Source organism: Urocampus carinirostris, chromosome 17 (assembly GCF_059441175.1).
Source record: "Urocampus carinirostris isolate Australia breed hairy pipefish chromosome 17, RoL_Ucar_1.0, whole genome shotgun sequence".
In the NCBI taxonomy this organism is placed as follows: Eukaryota; Metazoa; Chordata; class Actinopteri; order Syngnathiformes; family Syngnathidae; genus Urocampus; species Urocampus carinirostris.
Genome location: NC_142365.1, coordinates 22,739,193 through 22,756,285, shown reverse-complemented (window position 1 = coordinate 22,756,285; position 17,093 = coordinate 22,739,193). Strand labels below are relative to the sequence as shown.

General features: G+C 40.2%; 1 protein-coding gene across 5 annotated transcripts in view; it reads left to right on the top strand.

Moving 5' to 3' along the window:
• ncor1 (nuclear receptor corepressor 1) overlaps positions 1-17,093 on the top strand; it is a 60,908-nt gene that overhangs the window by 24,549 nt on the left and 19,266 nt on the right. For all 5 annotated transcript variants that reach the window (XM_088321685.1, XM_088321688.1, XM_088321687.1 and 2 more), the window contains exons 15-22: positions 5,861-5,991; positions 7,717-8,009; positions 10,624-10,689; positions 11,922-12,058; positions 12,138-12,234; positions 15,053-15,500; positions 15,573-15,696; positions 16,548-16,725. In XM_088321685.1, coding sequence (XP_088177811.1) covers positions 5,861-5,991; positions 7,717-8,009; positions 10,624-10,689; positions 11,922-12,058; positions 12,138-12,234; positions 15,053-15,500; positions 15,573-15,696; positions 16,548-16,725 — 1,474 coding nt within the window. The remainder of the gene's footprint in view (positions 1-5,860; positions 5,992-7,716; positions 8,010-10,623; positions 10,690-11,921; positions 12,059-12,137; positions 12,235-15,052; positions 15,501-15,572; positions 15,697-16,547; positions 16,726-17,093) is intronic.

The following is a 17,093-nucleotide window of genomic DNA, read 5'->3' as shown; positions in this document are numbered from 1 at the left end:
GATCTCCCGTTCCATCCTACCCTCACTCGTGAACAAGACCCCAAGATACTTGAACTCCTCCACTTGGGGCAAGACCCCCTCCCCGACCCGGAGGGAGCATACCACCCTTTTCCGACTGAGAACCATGGCCTCGGACTTGGAGGTGCTGATCCCCATCCCGGCCGCTTCACACTCGGCTGCGAATCGCTCCAGCGAGAGCTGAAGATCACGGCCTGAGGAAGCCAACAGCACCACGTCATCTGCAAAAAGCAGTGACGCAATGCTGAGGCCCCCAAACCGGACTCCATCCCCGCCAAGGCTGCGCCTAGAAATTCTGTCCATAAAAGTTATGAACAGAATCGGTGACAAAGGGCAGCCCTGGCGGAGCCCAACCCTCACCGGGAACGAATCCGACTTAGTGCCGGCAATGCGGACCAGACTCTGGCACCGGGCATACAGGGACCGCACAGCCCGGATAAGACTGTGCGGTACCCCATACTCCCGAAGCACCCCCCACAGGGCCTCCCGAGGAACACTGTCGAATGCTTTCTCCAAGTCCACAAAACACATGTAGACCGGACAGGCAAACTCCCATGCACCCTCAAAGACCCTGAAGAGTGTATAGAGCTGGTCCAGTGTTCCACGGCCAGGACGAAAACCACACTGTTCCTCCTGAATCCGAGATTCGACTTCCTGGCGGACCCTCCTCTCCAGTACCCCTGAATAGACCTTACCAGGGAGGCTGAGAAGTGTGATGTTTATTTGTTAACCGAAATATATTGGATAAAAGATCAGATTACAAAAAGCAACATCCAACAAAGCAGAAATGTTTTAGGTGGATTTCATTTATCCGTCGGCATTATCGTGTGTTTTGGAGTAAATATTTTACGTGGTTGGATTCTATGGATTGGCCTTTATGTAACAAAGCCATTTTCGTGGACAGTGAAAGAAGTTAAAGACGGCCAGGGGACGTAATGGCGAGTTATGCTAGCTTTATCGTTTTTGGGTATCTTGTTTCAGACTGATTGTAATGTTTCTCTGATGAATATATTTTGAAATTGTCATCGTATCTTGAATCCCAATAGTGACTGGTGACGTCGTACATTTGCTTCTCAAAAGTCCAGCGGCCCACCGGTGGGCTGTCTGAACATTAAGGGTGTTAAGGTACCGTATATCGTTAAAACTTTCTGTGTACCATCTTTTTCTGTAAATATTTCATGTTTCAATGTGGGCACATGCGGCTTATAGTCAGGTGCAGCTTATATATGTACCAAATGTTTTTTCCTATAATCGGGTGCGCTCTATAGTCCGAAATTTATGGGATGTGCTTTGATAACAGAACTGCTCTGTTAAAGCTGTTTTCAAAAAACAAGGTCTTTTTGTAAATTGTTAAAATGTTTATCATTTCATTTGGTAATCACTTGGTTGTGAAATAGCAGTTGCGCCATTATGTTGCATCATCAAGCATACAATTCAATATTTGTGAACTCCGTTTCAATAGTGCATTGAAAACCAGATCCAGGAAAACACAAAGAATGAAATTGTTTTCCAAGTCTTTGGTTGCCTTTTTTAAACAGTAAAGTGAAATCATCACCGTGACTCATTCATGGTGACAATACATCTTCAATTTCTGCTTGTGTTTTATTCCAGTGTATTAAACACATACTTTTTCAAGTTCTGTGATATTATTTTCAGTAGTCATTATGACAATAATGACTTTTTATCTGCAGGAATTTGGGCCTCCCCTTTGTACAACTCCTAGCAAAAAGTATGGAATCACCAGCCTTTGGCAAGCCCTCACTCAGACATTTTATACTGTTGAAAAAACTCTGATCACAACCATAAACACATTGGCATTCAGAAACACTAAAAGTAAGAAAAAACATTTCAATGGTCAGTAAATGATACATTTATAGAGAGAGTGCAGGGAAATAAATAGAATCACTCAATTCTGAGGAATGAAATATAGAATCATTAAAAAAATAAAAAATAAAAATGAAATTATATCACTAGTATTTGGTTGCACCACCTTTGGCTTTTGTGACAGCTTGCAGTCTCTGAGGCATGGACTTGATGAGTGACAAACAATATTCTTCATCAATCTGGTGCGAACTCTTTTTGATTGCAGTTCCAGATCATCTTTGCAAGTTGGAGCCTTGCTGTGGACAATTTTTCTCAATTTCCACCACATGTTTTAAATTGGGTTGAGTTCTGGGCTTTTTGCAGGCCATGTCATTGACTAGATGCGTCTTTCTCCAAAGAATGCTTTCACAGTTTCTGCTGTGTGGCATGATTGATTGTCGTCTTGGAAAATGAGTTCATCATCCCCAAACATTTTTTCAATTGAAGGAATAAGAAAACTGTCCAAAATATCAATGTAAACTTGTGCATTTATTGCTGATTTGACCACAGCCATCTCTCCAGTGCCTTTGCCTGACATGCAGCCCCATATTGATAGACTGTGGGAATTTTTATGTTTTCTTTAGGCAGTCCTCTTTTTAAATCTCACTGGAACAGCACCAAACAAAAGTTTCAGCATCCAATGCAGATTTATCAATGATTGCCTCTCCTAAGCCCATTGCATTCTTGTTCTTTAGTGTTAAAGTGTCAACGGTGGTTTCCTTTTAGCTTTCATATATGAATTTCCAATTTCCTTTAGGTGATTTTGCATCGTTCTATCACATACATTGACTCCAACTTCCTCCTATTACGCTTGATTTTAACAACCTTCCAATGCTGTTTCTACTTGGTCCAAATGTTCAATACAGGGGAGTGTGAACTGCCCGCCTCTTTGGCAACATATGAGTAGTTACATTCTTCAAGAAGTTTGACGATCCTGTCTTTGATCTCAAGAGACATCTCTCTTGTTGGGCCATGATTCTTGCCAATCCACTTAGCCCAGGAGCCCCCCAAGGTGTGAAAACTGCACTGTTTTTAACTACTGACTAACGAGCAGACTTAATCTAGGCCTTGTGCCCAATTAAGGAAGGGGAATTGACTGCGTGTGTGTCCTTATTTTCTCCTCACTGCACTGATTCCACATTTTTTTCCTCAGAATTGAATGATTCCATATTACCCTGCACTTGCTCTATAAAAGTAAAATTTACTGACCATTGCTTTGTTTTAATTTATTTTAGTGTTTCTGAATTCCAATATGTTGCCCTCTTGAATAACCCTACGATTATTTCATGTTAGTGAGCTGGGTTTTTTCTACAGAATAAAATGTCTGAGTGAGGGCTTGCCCAAGACTGGAGATTCCATACTTTTTGCTAGGGGTTGTACATGTTATTTGTTTAAAAGCAGAAGATCGCCATGAACAATAGGAAATAACTCATGAACCAGCAGAAGAAATAAAAATAATCAGCCCAAATTGAAATTGTCCTCTCTAAAATAGTGACCAACCTAATCACCTCAGTCTCATTTTGTCTCACACCTATTCGCAGCCCCAGAATGCTAGAAAGAGAAGCAGGAATGCCACAAAAACAAATGATCACTCAATGAGCCAACCAAAACAGCATCCCACTAAGGTTTCAGGAACAAGTACCATGAAAATGTCTCAGACTTGTAACCAACAGCAAACTATTTCCGAATTGTTATGTACCAAAACATACAAACGCTTATTATTAAAAGCACATGGGTAGAGAAGGTATTTTCATAGGCCACATGAAAGGCTGGCATCCCCTTATGCAGTTATGTGAATATGGGATCTGAAGTACCGTATTTTCCGCACTATAAGGCGCACCTAAAAGCCTTTATTTTTTTCAAAAGCTGACCATGCGCCTTATAATACAGTGCGCCTTATTTATGGATCAACATTAAGTTTTCCAACTAACTTGCAGCCGCCGACTAGATTTTCCCCCGAACGCCAAGTAGTACGCGGTGTATGCTGGGATTTATTTACCGGCGTTTCATTGGCTAACCAATGTGTCAATCATCATTTGAATCGATCACTATTGGCTAAAGTTATTCGGAGGTCAAGGGGCGGATCCTTTTTATCATTTACAGGCTGGCATTGGCTTAAACAGCAAAACAAAGGCTGCAATTGGCCGAAAAAGATGTGTCAATCATCAGTTGAATCGATCACTATTGGCTAAAGTTATTCGGAGGTCAAGAGGCGGATCCTTTTTATCATTTACAGGCTGGCGTTGGCTTTAACGGCAAAACAAAGCCTGCAATTGGCCGAAAAAGAGTAATGCGTATAGCACGTGGCTGACGGCACACAGAAAGCATTTTTTTCTATTCTGTATTCGTAAATATTTTATTCTCCTGGATTTACTGCACTCACGGATATAAGAGGACATTGGCTGCACATTATTATGAACACAACGACTTCGGTGAGCTACTCCGGGTTTTATTATTGTCCCTGTATCGTGTTTCAGACTGAACTCGATGTTTCTGTGATAAGCGGTGCAGATAATGGATGGAATGGAGTGTCTATTTTTAAATTCAACTCAATTCCAAGTGTTTATTGTCATATGCACGGTATAGTTGCGAGCGAAAAAGAAAATAGCAACTAAGGAATGTGTGGCATTTCCTGCATCCCAAGACTTTAACCTTCCGAATGATGGAACGATGCATTTGAGTGACATCGTACGGACACCGCATCCGCACGTGTTCTCGATACGTATTTGCGTCTTTGCAAGCTTTGGGAATGTTAAGGGGGTAATAAGTTTGACTGAACTATCTGACTGTTTTGTCGACGTTCCCATTGTAGCGCCTTATAGTCCGGTGCGTCTTATGTATGTCAAAAATAGGACCAAAAACGATTTTTTCGGGGTGCGCCCTATAACCCGGTGCGCCTTATGGTGCAGAAAATACGGTAATCCTTGAATAGCTCATAAGTGGCCTTCTTGTAGCGTTAAAAACAGTTTGACACTCGCCATCTCTGCGTTGTCCTAACTTTACCCTTTAAAGCCTAAGGAGAAATTCACCGTTTTGAAGTCAAAATGGTGACCTACGTGAATTGTATAGATCCAATACGAAAAATGTTTCAAGGTGGGGAGTGGTGGGACTGTGAGATTTGCCAGATCAATGAGACGTTTGTGTTGGTGTGTTTGAATTTTTGAATTATAATCAGTGTTGTTTGCGCCGGCAGGAGAACTATGTTTTTGTGTTGCATTAGATTTTTTTTTTCATTGTCTCACTATTTTTATTCACGGTACCAGAGACAAATTTGAGAGAATGGAGAAAGTGGTCATCCTGATAGACAAAAACAAACGCAAAAAAGCATGACAACTGGAAACAATCTTTGGTGTATCTGATGATGAAAGAATGATGACTTTGAAGGACATAAGATAAAAACATATAATGTTAGTATTGTGTTCATAATTAACATTGTCTATAAATATATTGAATTATGGCTGCATGTATTCAACATTTTCCACTTTCAATTCTTAGTTTGAGCCGAGAAAATCAAACGGAATTTTATTCCAATTTCTAATAGAAAATTAGGGAAGCGTTATACACAAATACAGTATTTCACCCACACACTTCTCAACTTTTTAAGCCCTGACCCATTTTCTTGCCTGAAATAAATGTTTAATTTACAGACCGTTCACAATATTTTACTCTTTAAATGTCCCCAGGCGTGTAATTATTTTTTATTCAAAAATCAAAAAGTTGTTCTTGGACTATGACTTTCTTGTGCTAATATTCAAATTAATTTGATAGGCAGAAGCCTTTAGAAAATACACTACCGCCCTGAAATGTGCTCAGCGAAAGATTAGGAGAATTTAAATCTCGTTTATTATTTTTTGAAAAATTCATAGGATCTGCTTAGTGCAAGAAGATGGCGACAGCAGGAGTGTTATCACAAAAACAAATGCATGTTTGCCATCGTTTACTGAAGATCTTGATGACTAACTCAAGTTTTTTTTTATAGCAAATAACACGTCCTGCTCAAGAAGAAAAGTCCGAAGATAAAAACGAAGAGGACAAATCAGAAAAGACCGAAAAAAAGGAAGACGAGGAAAAGAAGGAGGAGGAAGAGAAAGATGAAAAAGAGGAGTCAAGGTGATGTTGAAAAATTGTCACAGTTACACTTAAGTCAATAGTAAATAAGTATTGAGTCAACCACCATTTGTGCAAGTTCTCCTACTTTAGAAGATTACAGAGACATTTAGTTGTCAACATGGGTGAACATAGACCATGAGAGACAATGTGGGGGGAAAAACCCTGAGAAAATAACTTTGTTTGATTTTTAAGCATTTTTTTTGCAAATCATGGTGAAAAATAAGTATTTGGTCCATACCAAAAGTTCATTAAACTACTTTGTTATGTACCCTTTGTTGGCAATATCTGAGGCAAAACATTTTCTGTAACTCGTCACAAGTTTTTCACACATAGTTGCTAGTTTTATTTCCCATTCTTCCATGCATATCCCCTCTAAAGCAGTGATGTTTTGGGGGCTGTCGTTGGTCAACATGGACTTTCAACTCCCTCCACAGATTTTCTATGGGGTTGAGATCTGGAGACTGGCCAGGCCACTCCAGGACCTTGAAATGCTTCTAATGAAGCCTCTCTTTTGTTGCCCTGACATCATTGTCATTCTGAAAGACCCAGCCATTTCACATTTGCAATGTCCTTGCCGATGGAAGGAGATTGTCATTCAAAGACTCCATACATGGTCCCATTTATTATTTCCTTTACACAGGTCAGTCGTCTTGGTCTCTTTGCAGAATGACAGCCCAAAGCATGGTGTTTCCACCCCCATGCTTCTCAGTGGGCATGGTGTTCTTTAGATTAAATTCAGTATTCTTTTGCCTCCAAACACGTTAACCTGTGTTTTCTACCAAAAACTTGCATTTTGGTTTCATCTGACCATAACTCATTCTGCCAGCCCTCTTCTGGATAATCCAAATGCTCTCAGGCAAACCGCCTACAGGCCTGGTCATGTTCTGGCTACAGCAGGGGGACCTGTCCGGCTGCGCAGGATTTGAGTCGCTGTTAGCACATTAATGTCACTGATGGTAGCCTCTGTTACTGTGGTCCCAGCTCTCTGAAGGTCCCCCTGTAAAATTCGGAGATTTTTTGCGCACCGTTTTTGTTATCACTTTGACGCAATGGGGTGAGATCCTCTATGGAGCCCTAGACAAGGGAGATGACCAGTGGTCTTTTATGTCTTCCGTTTTCTAATAATTGCTCCCACAGTTGATTTATTTACACCAAGCGTTTTACCTATTGCAGTTTCAGTCTTACTAACCTGGTATAGGTTTACAATTTGGTCTCTGGTGTCCTTTGACAGCTCTCTGGTCTTGGCCTTAGTTGAGTTAGTTGTGTGACTGACTGAGGTTGTGAACAGTTGTCTTTTATACCCATAATGAGTTAAAACAGGTGCCATTGATGCAGGTAACAAGTGGAGCCTTGTTAGACCTTGTTAAAGAAGTTAGACCTCTTTAACAGCCAGAAATCGTTTTTTTTTTTTTTTTTTTTTTTGATGATGACCAAATATTTATCCATGAACTTCAAAATAAATTATTTAAAAATCAAACGGTGTGATTTGGGTGTTTCAGGTGTGCCTTGTAATCCAGAATTTACTATTAAATTATATTATATGTTAACGGAGTAACTTATGAAATTATGTAATACAATTCTAGCCTTGGTGTATATATCTTTAAAAGATATCTTGTCATGTGAGGGTATTTAAATGTGTTGTAGCGTTGAATGAGACTCAGAGGATGTGTTGGCTGAATAAACCCAGGAAATATAAGCAGTTTTTTCCCTCCCTCAAAACTACAGGGAACTTGGCAAGGACAAAGACAAGTGTGACGGCGGGGAGGACGAGGACGGAAAAGAGCAGAACACGCCGCGTGGCAGGAAGACTGCTAACAGCCAGGGCCGGCGTAAGGGACGGATCACCACGCGTTCCATGGCCAATGAAGCTGCCACAATGGCAGCGGAAGAAGTGCCTCCGCCTGCTTCGGAGGCTGCTTTGCCAGATCCTCCACAGCTTTCTAAACCGGAAACCCCTCAGAAGTCCGTCAAGGATCCGCCAAAACCGCCTACTCCAATAGGGTCTTTGGATATAAAAGGTGAACTCATGAACAAACACTTTACTGTGGAATCCTGATTGAATCAAGGTTTTTATAAATAGAAATACAGTGATCCCTTGTTTTTCGCGAGGGTTGTGTTTCAAAAAAGTCCCGTGTTAGTCAGAATCCACAAAATAGAAACATTTAGTTATTAGATATGAGCAATATATAATATATACAACTGTAACAAAATAACTATAGAATAATAACTTTAGATTTACAAATAAAAAGACTGAACACTGAATTTTAGTTGAATAAATGATCTTTATTGTTATTAAACAATAGGTCAATGAAATTTGTGGGCCTCCTCTTTTAGTGTAAGAAAGCTATGTTGAGAGCGGCCAGCTGGCTGCATGCTAGCATCGGATAAGTTTAGGTTGAGCCAGGTCTCTAATGATTAAAGTACAAATCCTGAATGTAGCAGTTTCCCATGAGTTGTGGCTCCAGGTCATCCATTTTAGGGGTATGGATCTAGCGTTGGTGAGATTCAGACTCGGCAGGGATGGCTTGTAAGAGTTATGTATTCTAGCGGCAATAGGCTGGACTTGCAGCCCCGCTTTTGCTTTCTCTCCCAACGCCGCCTTTGTTTTTTCTCGAAACAACCCACAGAACACCCGCTGGTAATCATGATATCTTTGCACTTTTCTGTTTTTCCTGAGTGACCAATTTGATTGATGAATTTATTTTCCATGCAACCAGCCTCTAAAATACTGTGTGCAGTCGCTGTGCTTTGCAGTTTGTTTTGGTGGTCTTATTATCTTGTGCGCCCTCCCCACTTTTGACTGACACCTTACACCAGTTTATGACAGACACACACACACACACACAGCCCTCCCCAAACTGCCCCATTAATAGTGTTTGCTGTGTGCTGTTTGCTTGAGAACACAATGCACGACTCAATGTTATCAATGACAATTAAGACAATTTAATTAAAAATTCGGAAAGTATCGAAACTGCGAAAAATAAACTGTGATATAGCGAGGGAATTGTAGAATTAAAAAAAAAAAGTTGGCGTTGATTGCGTTTGTGGAGTCTGTGTCAAACTGCAAAATAATCCATCGAATAGGATACGTTTCATGTACAGTACACACAGTAGCACTTCATTTTCACTTTCATACGCCTTGCAGTCCAATGCGCCTGATGCATGAGAAATATTTGAAATCTCTTTGGGAGGTGCGTAGATTTATTTAATGTTTTTTTTATTATTATTATTATTAATTGTTTTACTTTTATGACACATTTGTGTGAGTCTGGAATTCCTTTGACAAATATCCGTCAATCAGTCACCAAGGCAGTGTGTTGCTCGAAATGTTCCGGTACTCTGTATCACTCATCCAATTTCACCCTCGCTAGTTAGTCACCCCAAGGGTGACCACTGTGGTCTTCAGGTATCCAAGCCCTTATCTGTTAATCTTGCTTTGGCACTAATCTGTTTCATCTGTGCAATCTTTTGCAAGAGAGTCTCTTGACACCCTTTCCTTCCCCTGTCTGCTGAGCTCCACATCTTGTAATGTTACGCAAGGTTTGTCCTACTGTGTAATGTGATTAATTATCTTGCAAGCGTGCTTTCCCTTGAACCCTATGACATCGGGCTGTATTCTGTTTGTGAAGGGCTGTCACTTGTAATCGCCCTCAGGTGCTTGTTTGGGATTTTTGTATTAGGCCTGCTTAGTCATGACATATTTTCTGTGGCGGCACATCAGTTCATATCTTTTTAGCAGGGGGTGTGCTAAATTTGAAGTCAGACGATGGGCTATGGGCAGAAACCCACCCTGTTTTTTTGTTTTTTTTTACCACACAAATTATTGGCCACCCAGCAGAGCCCGTCACGGGGAGAACATGTGAATTTTGCTGCTTGAGGCCAAGACAAACTCAAGTCGACTTGCATGTGATTCACATAACCCAGCACAGGGCTCGAGAGACTTTGGCTAAAGCCATCTAAGCAATGATAATTGACCCCACCACGTCTTTGACAGGGGGGTAGTGCACGGCAAATGCTAAGGGTTTATCTGCTTCTATCTTGGTCCGAATGTTTACACACTTTCAGCAGACTGAGCTAGAGTTCACTTTCCTCGCCAGCAGCCCGCTCCTGTGGGTTGCGTGCGAGTGTTTGCAGTGCATGCGCGGTTGTCTGTGAAGCTGGTGGGGGCGTGTCAAACTATGCAGCAGTGTCAAGGCAAGTAGGAGTGTCTATCAGTCTGATATGTGTTTGTATGACATATGAGGTTTGGGACAGCGTTGCTGATCTGTCTTTTAGCCTCCATCCAAGGCCGTTTCCCAAAGTCTTGACTGTCTGGCTCTGCTTCATCTGACTAAGGACCTCCCCTTGTGGATTTTTGAGGCGGTGGGATTTTTTTTTTCTCTCGCGAGAATGCAAGTGTGCGAGGTGAGGAATGACCTAGAGCGACAGTGGGAGTAAGAGGGGGAGTCTGTCTCAGCAGCTTGTGAATGTAAACAGATTATTAGATTAGAGGCCATGAGAAGAGGCCGGCTGGAAAGAGGGCAGCCTCTCTGTCTGCTTCTTGCTCACTTTCTCTTGCACGCGCTCTCTTTTTCTCTCTCCGGTACTCTCTTGTCATTCCTAATGGGCCTTGGTCTCTGCTTTCTGATTTAGCTGGCGGTGGGGAAACGGGAGAAACTTCTCGCTGGACTGAGGAGGAAATGGAGGTTGCCAAAAAAGGTAAAGCCTTGATTATATATATTATTTATGGTCTTTTTATACCTCTCAAGTTTTGTTGTGTCCTTTTGCTTTTTTCTGTATTTCCCCTCCCTTCTTCTTCCCACAATGATTCCGTGAGGGTACCGTGCCCTACCTATTTCCTATGTTCGGTGTGATCATGAACTCACGCAAAAGTACATGTACATGTGTCCTTGTACAAATAGAAAATTGGACAACTGCGTCAGTGCTCTAAATAAGGGCTTTGTTGCGTTTCATTTATTCATGAATTTCCCTTAGCTTGACTGCTCAGCTTGTGTCATTGAAATGATCTATTGAGGCCAGCCTTGAAGGCCCATAAGCATGACTTCTATCAAAGTCCCACCTAGACCGCCATTATTATATACTTAGACAAAAATATGAGTTTGCCATTGCTCACTTGTAAAGTCTTGTGCCATTCAAATGTGTTCTTGTTCATAATTCTGGATCCCCCTCTAATTTTCAACTCAAAAATGAGATTTAAGGGTAATCAGCATGAATTAAAGTATTATAGATTTGGAATTACCTGTGTCTGTGTTTGACATTTTACAATGAATGCAAATCCAAGTACAGCTCATAAAGTTTATTTTCTATCTTTGTTACTCAATGCAATTCAGTGGGTTTTGAAGTCAAATTCAGTATTTTATTGCGTTTTCAAACCTTAACTGGCGATGCAGGTTTTTAAGCTCATGCACACATAGATTGCATTTTTCTCTTGAATAAGAAAATAAAAATGGGAAAATCAATATTTTTCACAGTGAAAACTGATAGAGCAATCATTGTTTATCGTTTGCTTGCTTTGCCGGCAAGGGGTGGCGTAATCAGGCAGCACCTTTTATAAAGATTACTCTATGATTGGTAATGACATTTAATAGTAATCTGGTCATCTTCCCACCCCTCTACAGTTTGAATTATTTATGATAACATTGTTGAATCTCCTGCAATATAATTCATGTAACTTAACACAGCCAGCATGCAACCATTTGATTTGAATTACGTCAGTCAAAATTGCAATTTTTCCTGGCTTTCATTTTTCACTCAATAAAACTCCTTGAATGCCATTATTTTAGACTTTCAAGACCCAATTTACTGGTCACTGGCATACATTTTTTTTTTAAACATTTTTTACATTTTTCGATTGAATCATGATGCATTTTCCTGAAATTGTGTTCTGTATTGGAACGCTAAGCGCAAAAGTGGCTGTTGTTGTTCATCAGGTTTAGTTGAGCACGGACGAAACTGGACAGCTATCGCCAAAATGGTGGGCACCAAAAGCGAAGCGCAGTGCAAAAACTTCTACTTTAATTACAAGCGACGACACAATCTGGACAACCTTCTCCAGCAGCATAAACAGGTAAGCCATTAATAGTTAGCATCTGCAGAAAACAGTTTAAAGTACAAGAAGTGACTTTTTGTCTCCCTCTGATATCCAGGACACACGCCGGGCTCGTGCCGCTGGGTCTCAAGGTGAAGGTCTAACCACAGCCTCACCTGATGATGATGACGACGACAACGCAGAAGACAGTGAAGGTAAGAGGAAATATAGCAAGTGCTTACTTTCAACATACACGCACTTACACTCTAGTTGGGGTTTTTATTACTGATTTTCGCAGGTTTTTCAAGGGCTTGCAGAGAGAAGGTTTGTTTCACTTTGTGATAAAAAGACACCAAACATATTTTAAACACCCAAGAGCTCTAGCAAAGCACCTAGAACAATTTGATTGGGTGAGCAAAAGGAATGGCGGAGCCTCAAAACTCTTAAGTAAATGCGGTAGGGAAGTGAATTTGAAGTGGTATATTTATATTGATATGGGACACACAGGCTCTGGCATTATTATTGTTATTTCATAATTTTTTTTAAATTCATCAAACATCACACAGTGAAATCAAATGTGCTGAAGAATTAGCTTTTGTCTGGAGAGCGGGTTTGGCGGTTTTGTTGATTTTTGTCTTAAGTTATGTTTATTTGTATCGCCCTTAATCATAAGAAGTCTCAAAGGGCTGTACAGACAATACACAGACATAATCAACATGAAATGTAGGTAATAACATTGTGTCCGCTTAAAAGCTTCCTGAGGTCGACATCATTCCTAAGTTATTGAATATAAGTGTGTTTTGAGTCTAGATTTAAACACACTTCCCCAGGGGTTGCAGATCAAATCTCAGATCATTCACCAACACGGGGGCTTGAATGGAGAACGCTCTTGAACCTGCGGATCTCTTCCTGGCTATTGGGATCACTAGTAGACAAGCATTTTCTGAGCGAAGGCTCAGAAGAAAGAACATAGAGAAAAAATAAATCTGAAAGATATAAGGGGACAAGCTCATGCATAATTTTGTATAATAGCAACAGAGTCTTAAAATCATATCTTAATCTGACATAGTGTGGGTCTCTCTCAAAAAAATGTATTCTTTTTTGTTTTTATGGCTCTTTGAGTCCAAAAGGTTCCTGACCCGTAAACCAAACCTTGAAGGAGTACTGTATTTTCCGGACTATGAGACACCCCTAAAACCCCCAAATTGGCCAGAAATTTCAAAGTGCCCCTTATTGCTGATTTATACTGCAAAAAGAAAAACGATGGAAAGGACTGGATACGTGTATGGTATTTACACGTGTCTTGGTACACAAGGTTTTACAGCATATTATTGTGTGCAATGATTGATCAATCAAAAACCTCTTTGACCAAAATCACAAAACATTGCATGCAACACGTTGAACCTGGGTCGCACCATCACTTAAACACTAGACCATCAGTAATACTGATGGCCCATGAAAAGGCATTAGGTTTTAATGCATTATCACACCAGTTTTACTCACGTTGCCAGAGACCAATGTAAGAGAATGGAGAAAACAAAGTTGTCCTGAAATATATAATTGAAGATAAGTCTGATTCATCATCAGTTAAACCAAAGTTTTTGTTCCCTTTGTCATGAGTTTTTGCGTTTACTCATAGATTTCAGGACAGCTTTCTGTTTTCTCCAGTTTCTAACATTTGTTTCCGGCACCGTAAGTGAAAATAGTGTGATAATGAGATAAAATCAAATGCCTTTTTGTATGTAATATACATAACTATTGGTCTAATTCTTAGGTTTTTGCAGTCTCAGGGCTGTGGCCCGGGTTCAATTCCATTTGCATACAATATTTGCTTCTCTGGTCAGACTTATCAATCCTTGCAATAATATATACCATAAGTATATAGTTGTGCAACGGTTATACATGAATTATAACAGTAGCTCTTATTGTAGGTTTATCCTCTTGTCTTAAAGTCTTGTGTGCCTTATATAAGAAAAATGTATGACAAAAGACTTTTTTGCAGGTGCGCTTTAAAATCTGGTGCGTCTTCTAATCCAGAAATTAGTCTGGGAGACCCAACGCAAACTTTTATCGTAATTGGCTGATTGAGACTATTTGAGACTGTGGAACAATTATGCTGGAAATAATTATCAGATTTAGGCCAACAGAAGATAAATGAAAGGAATTATAGCGGTGTCGATTGATTAACATTTATTGGCTGTAGAAAAACAAGTAATCTTGATGCCTGAGCACAATGTGCTTGTCCACTTGCTTGATGCAAAAGGGCAAACCATACAGTCTCCTCATACTCACTGTCCTGTATCATGGTTATCAGTGAACTTTCTCATACAAAAAATTACGTATCAGTGGCTTATGAATTGCCTATTTGTGATTTTGATTAAAAAATTTGAGATTTTCATATTTGGGACGGTCCGTGACCGCACAAGGGTTCGTAATTCTTATCCAATTTTCTGGGAGTGTGATACAGTGCAAGTCTGTGTTTGTTTTAGCATTTGCCATTACAGTAGGTAGGCAAATATTTAATATGACAGAGAAGATCATTTATGCATTTTCCAAATAGTATTTATGAGATAGGTGTGGACAATTCCTTAGGTGTGACCATTTTCTCCACTTCAGGGTATTTTTGGTTCAAAATAGCAAACACTAAAGTGACAAACTTAAAAGATAAGACGCTTTTGTCATTTGTAATATTTCTTAAAAAAATTGTGCATTGCTAGGTGGAAGCAGCATCAAAGGTTTATTCAGGCAGTGACTGCTTTAAAAAGTATTTGTGAATTTGCTTTCTGCTTTTCATACTTGGTTGTTTATAATTTCAGTATGACAGTAAGCATTATTTCTGATTTTCCTTCTATCGAAAAATATGAGATCATTGTAGCTAACCTATTAGGCACCAAATAGCATTAGGCCCATGTTGATCACTGTCTGCCTTCCACTTTGCCTGGGTAAAATTATGTTCCCAATCTGTTCGTGACCATCAGGAGTACCAAGCTTTCTGGGGAAGACCCTGCTTCCCTATCAATTTTCTATTTTCAGGTGGTGACAATAGTTCAGACACAGAGAGTGCTCCATCCCCCACTCAAGCTGACTCAACCAAGTCCGCTGACTCAAAGAGACCAGACTGTGGTGCTGCAGATGCGCCGAGCTCCGATCAGGACGCGGTTCAGGCCGGCCATGCAAACCCCTCTGACTCCTCATATGATGACCTGCGTGTCAAGGAAGAGAAAAGCCCAGAAGGCGAGGCTCATTCTCATGATGAAAAGAGCAGAGTGGCTACCTACTCAGGGGTCCTCCATCCAAAAACAGAACCACAAGATGTGGAAATGAAAGCTGGAGAAGTTCAGGTTAAAATGGAGCCTGAGGTCAAGGAAAGGGGAGATAAAGGAGAGCAAGGCGAAAGGCAGAAAGAGCTCCACTCAGATAATGACTCCAGCGCCACCTGCAGTGCTGATGAAGATGTGGAAGCGGAGCCTGAAAGACAAAGGTATTTCTTTTTCTTTTTGTTATGTCTTTGTTATACGTCTATGACTACCAACGATCTACGTTTATTGTGCAGAATCATTTCTATGGAGAAACCAACTTTACTCAATCCTAAAGGCACAGTTCTGGTGTCTTCACCAAAACAAACACCACACAATGTCCAGCAGATGCATCAGCGGGCAGCTGCCATTCCACCAATGGTTAGTTTTTATTCACTGATTTCTTTTTTGAAATATTTTGTTTTACTTCTCATTTTTATTTGCTTGCATTTCACTCTTCATTTGATTTATGTGTTTTCTTAGTTGTTTTTTTACACTGCTCTGGTATGGTGGTTGCTGGCTGATAAAAGGGTTTCTAACCAGGTTTAATATACGTTCTCTGCCATCTATCAGTCTCGATTAGCATCCTTTCATATTGTTGATTTGTTTCTTGCCTTGTTTTCTTTTACAATCTTTGTGTGTTTGACTCTGAGATAATCGGTGGGGAGAAAGTTAGAGACATTGTACCGTATGTTTTTATACAGAACTTCTAGTTGCAGTTTTTGTCTGTTTAAAAAAATTCTTACAAATTTGATTTGGTATCTGGTGACTGTTGGCACACATTTATTCAGGCGATTAACTTAGCTGAAAAATGTTTTTTTGATTAAACAGGTTTTACAAATGTGACTGCCAATTTTGCACATCTGTTCAGGTGCTCATCTTGCACTTTTGCACTTCTGTACAGTACTCATAGCTAAAATTATTAACATATTACAGCACATCCATATATTTGTACATTATATGATCCTTATAATTCTTTTGCACTATTGTATAGTATCCTTTTTCAGAGCCTCCAACTTTTACTATATACTCTTTTTACTTCACATGCGTATTTATATATTTATAGAAACTGTGCGGGCCAGATGTATCCATATTTCGTTCTGTACAAATGTGTACAAGAATGGCAAAGTACATCTAGATTTAAAAAATGTATTAAAGCACCCTAAATATGCAGGATACATAGTTCTACATTTCAAATCAAATTGATACATTTTCATCGTTTCTCTCGCAAGGTGCCTGGTCCTTACGGACATAGTCCAGTGCCCATCAGCGGTTTTGCGATGTTGCAGCACCAGATCAAAGCAGTGCATGCTTCGGCACACCAGGAGGAGAAGCAGAGACAGGACCAAGGAGACCTGGAGAGAAGACCGCCTTTCAACACCCGCAGCCCATGTTTGGTCGATAGAGATGGTAGGAGAGTCACAATAATAGCCTTTGTTTTTTTTGTGTGTGTGTGTGTTTTTTTTTTTTTGCTCAATTTGTAGCATTCTTTTTTCGAGCTCTTTTGACCTCTTATGCTTTTGGCTATTGATAGTAGTTTCACTTTTTCAAGCCTTGTTCATTTTTAGACGTTTTTTGAAAAAAGTGGACCCTATGGTTTGGCCTTGACTGCTGTAATGCTGCTCAACCTGAGCCCATACAAAGACAGCATTTCAAACACAGTGTAATGCTGCCATAAGAAGAAAGAAGGCTGGGGTTTGCTCTTGTGATTTGACCATGCCAAATAAGCTGTTTGCATACTCTGCACAATATATTTTCGAGCGCAAGCAGAAAAGCTG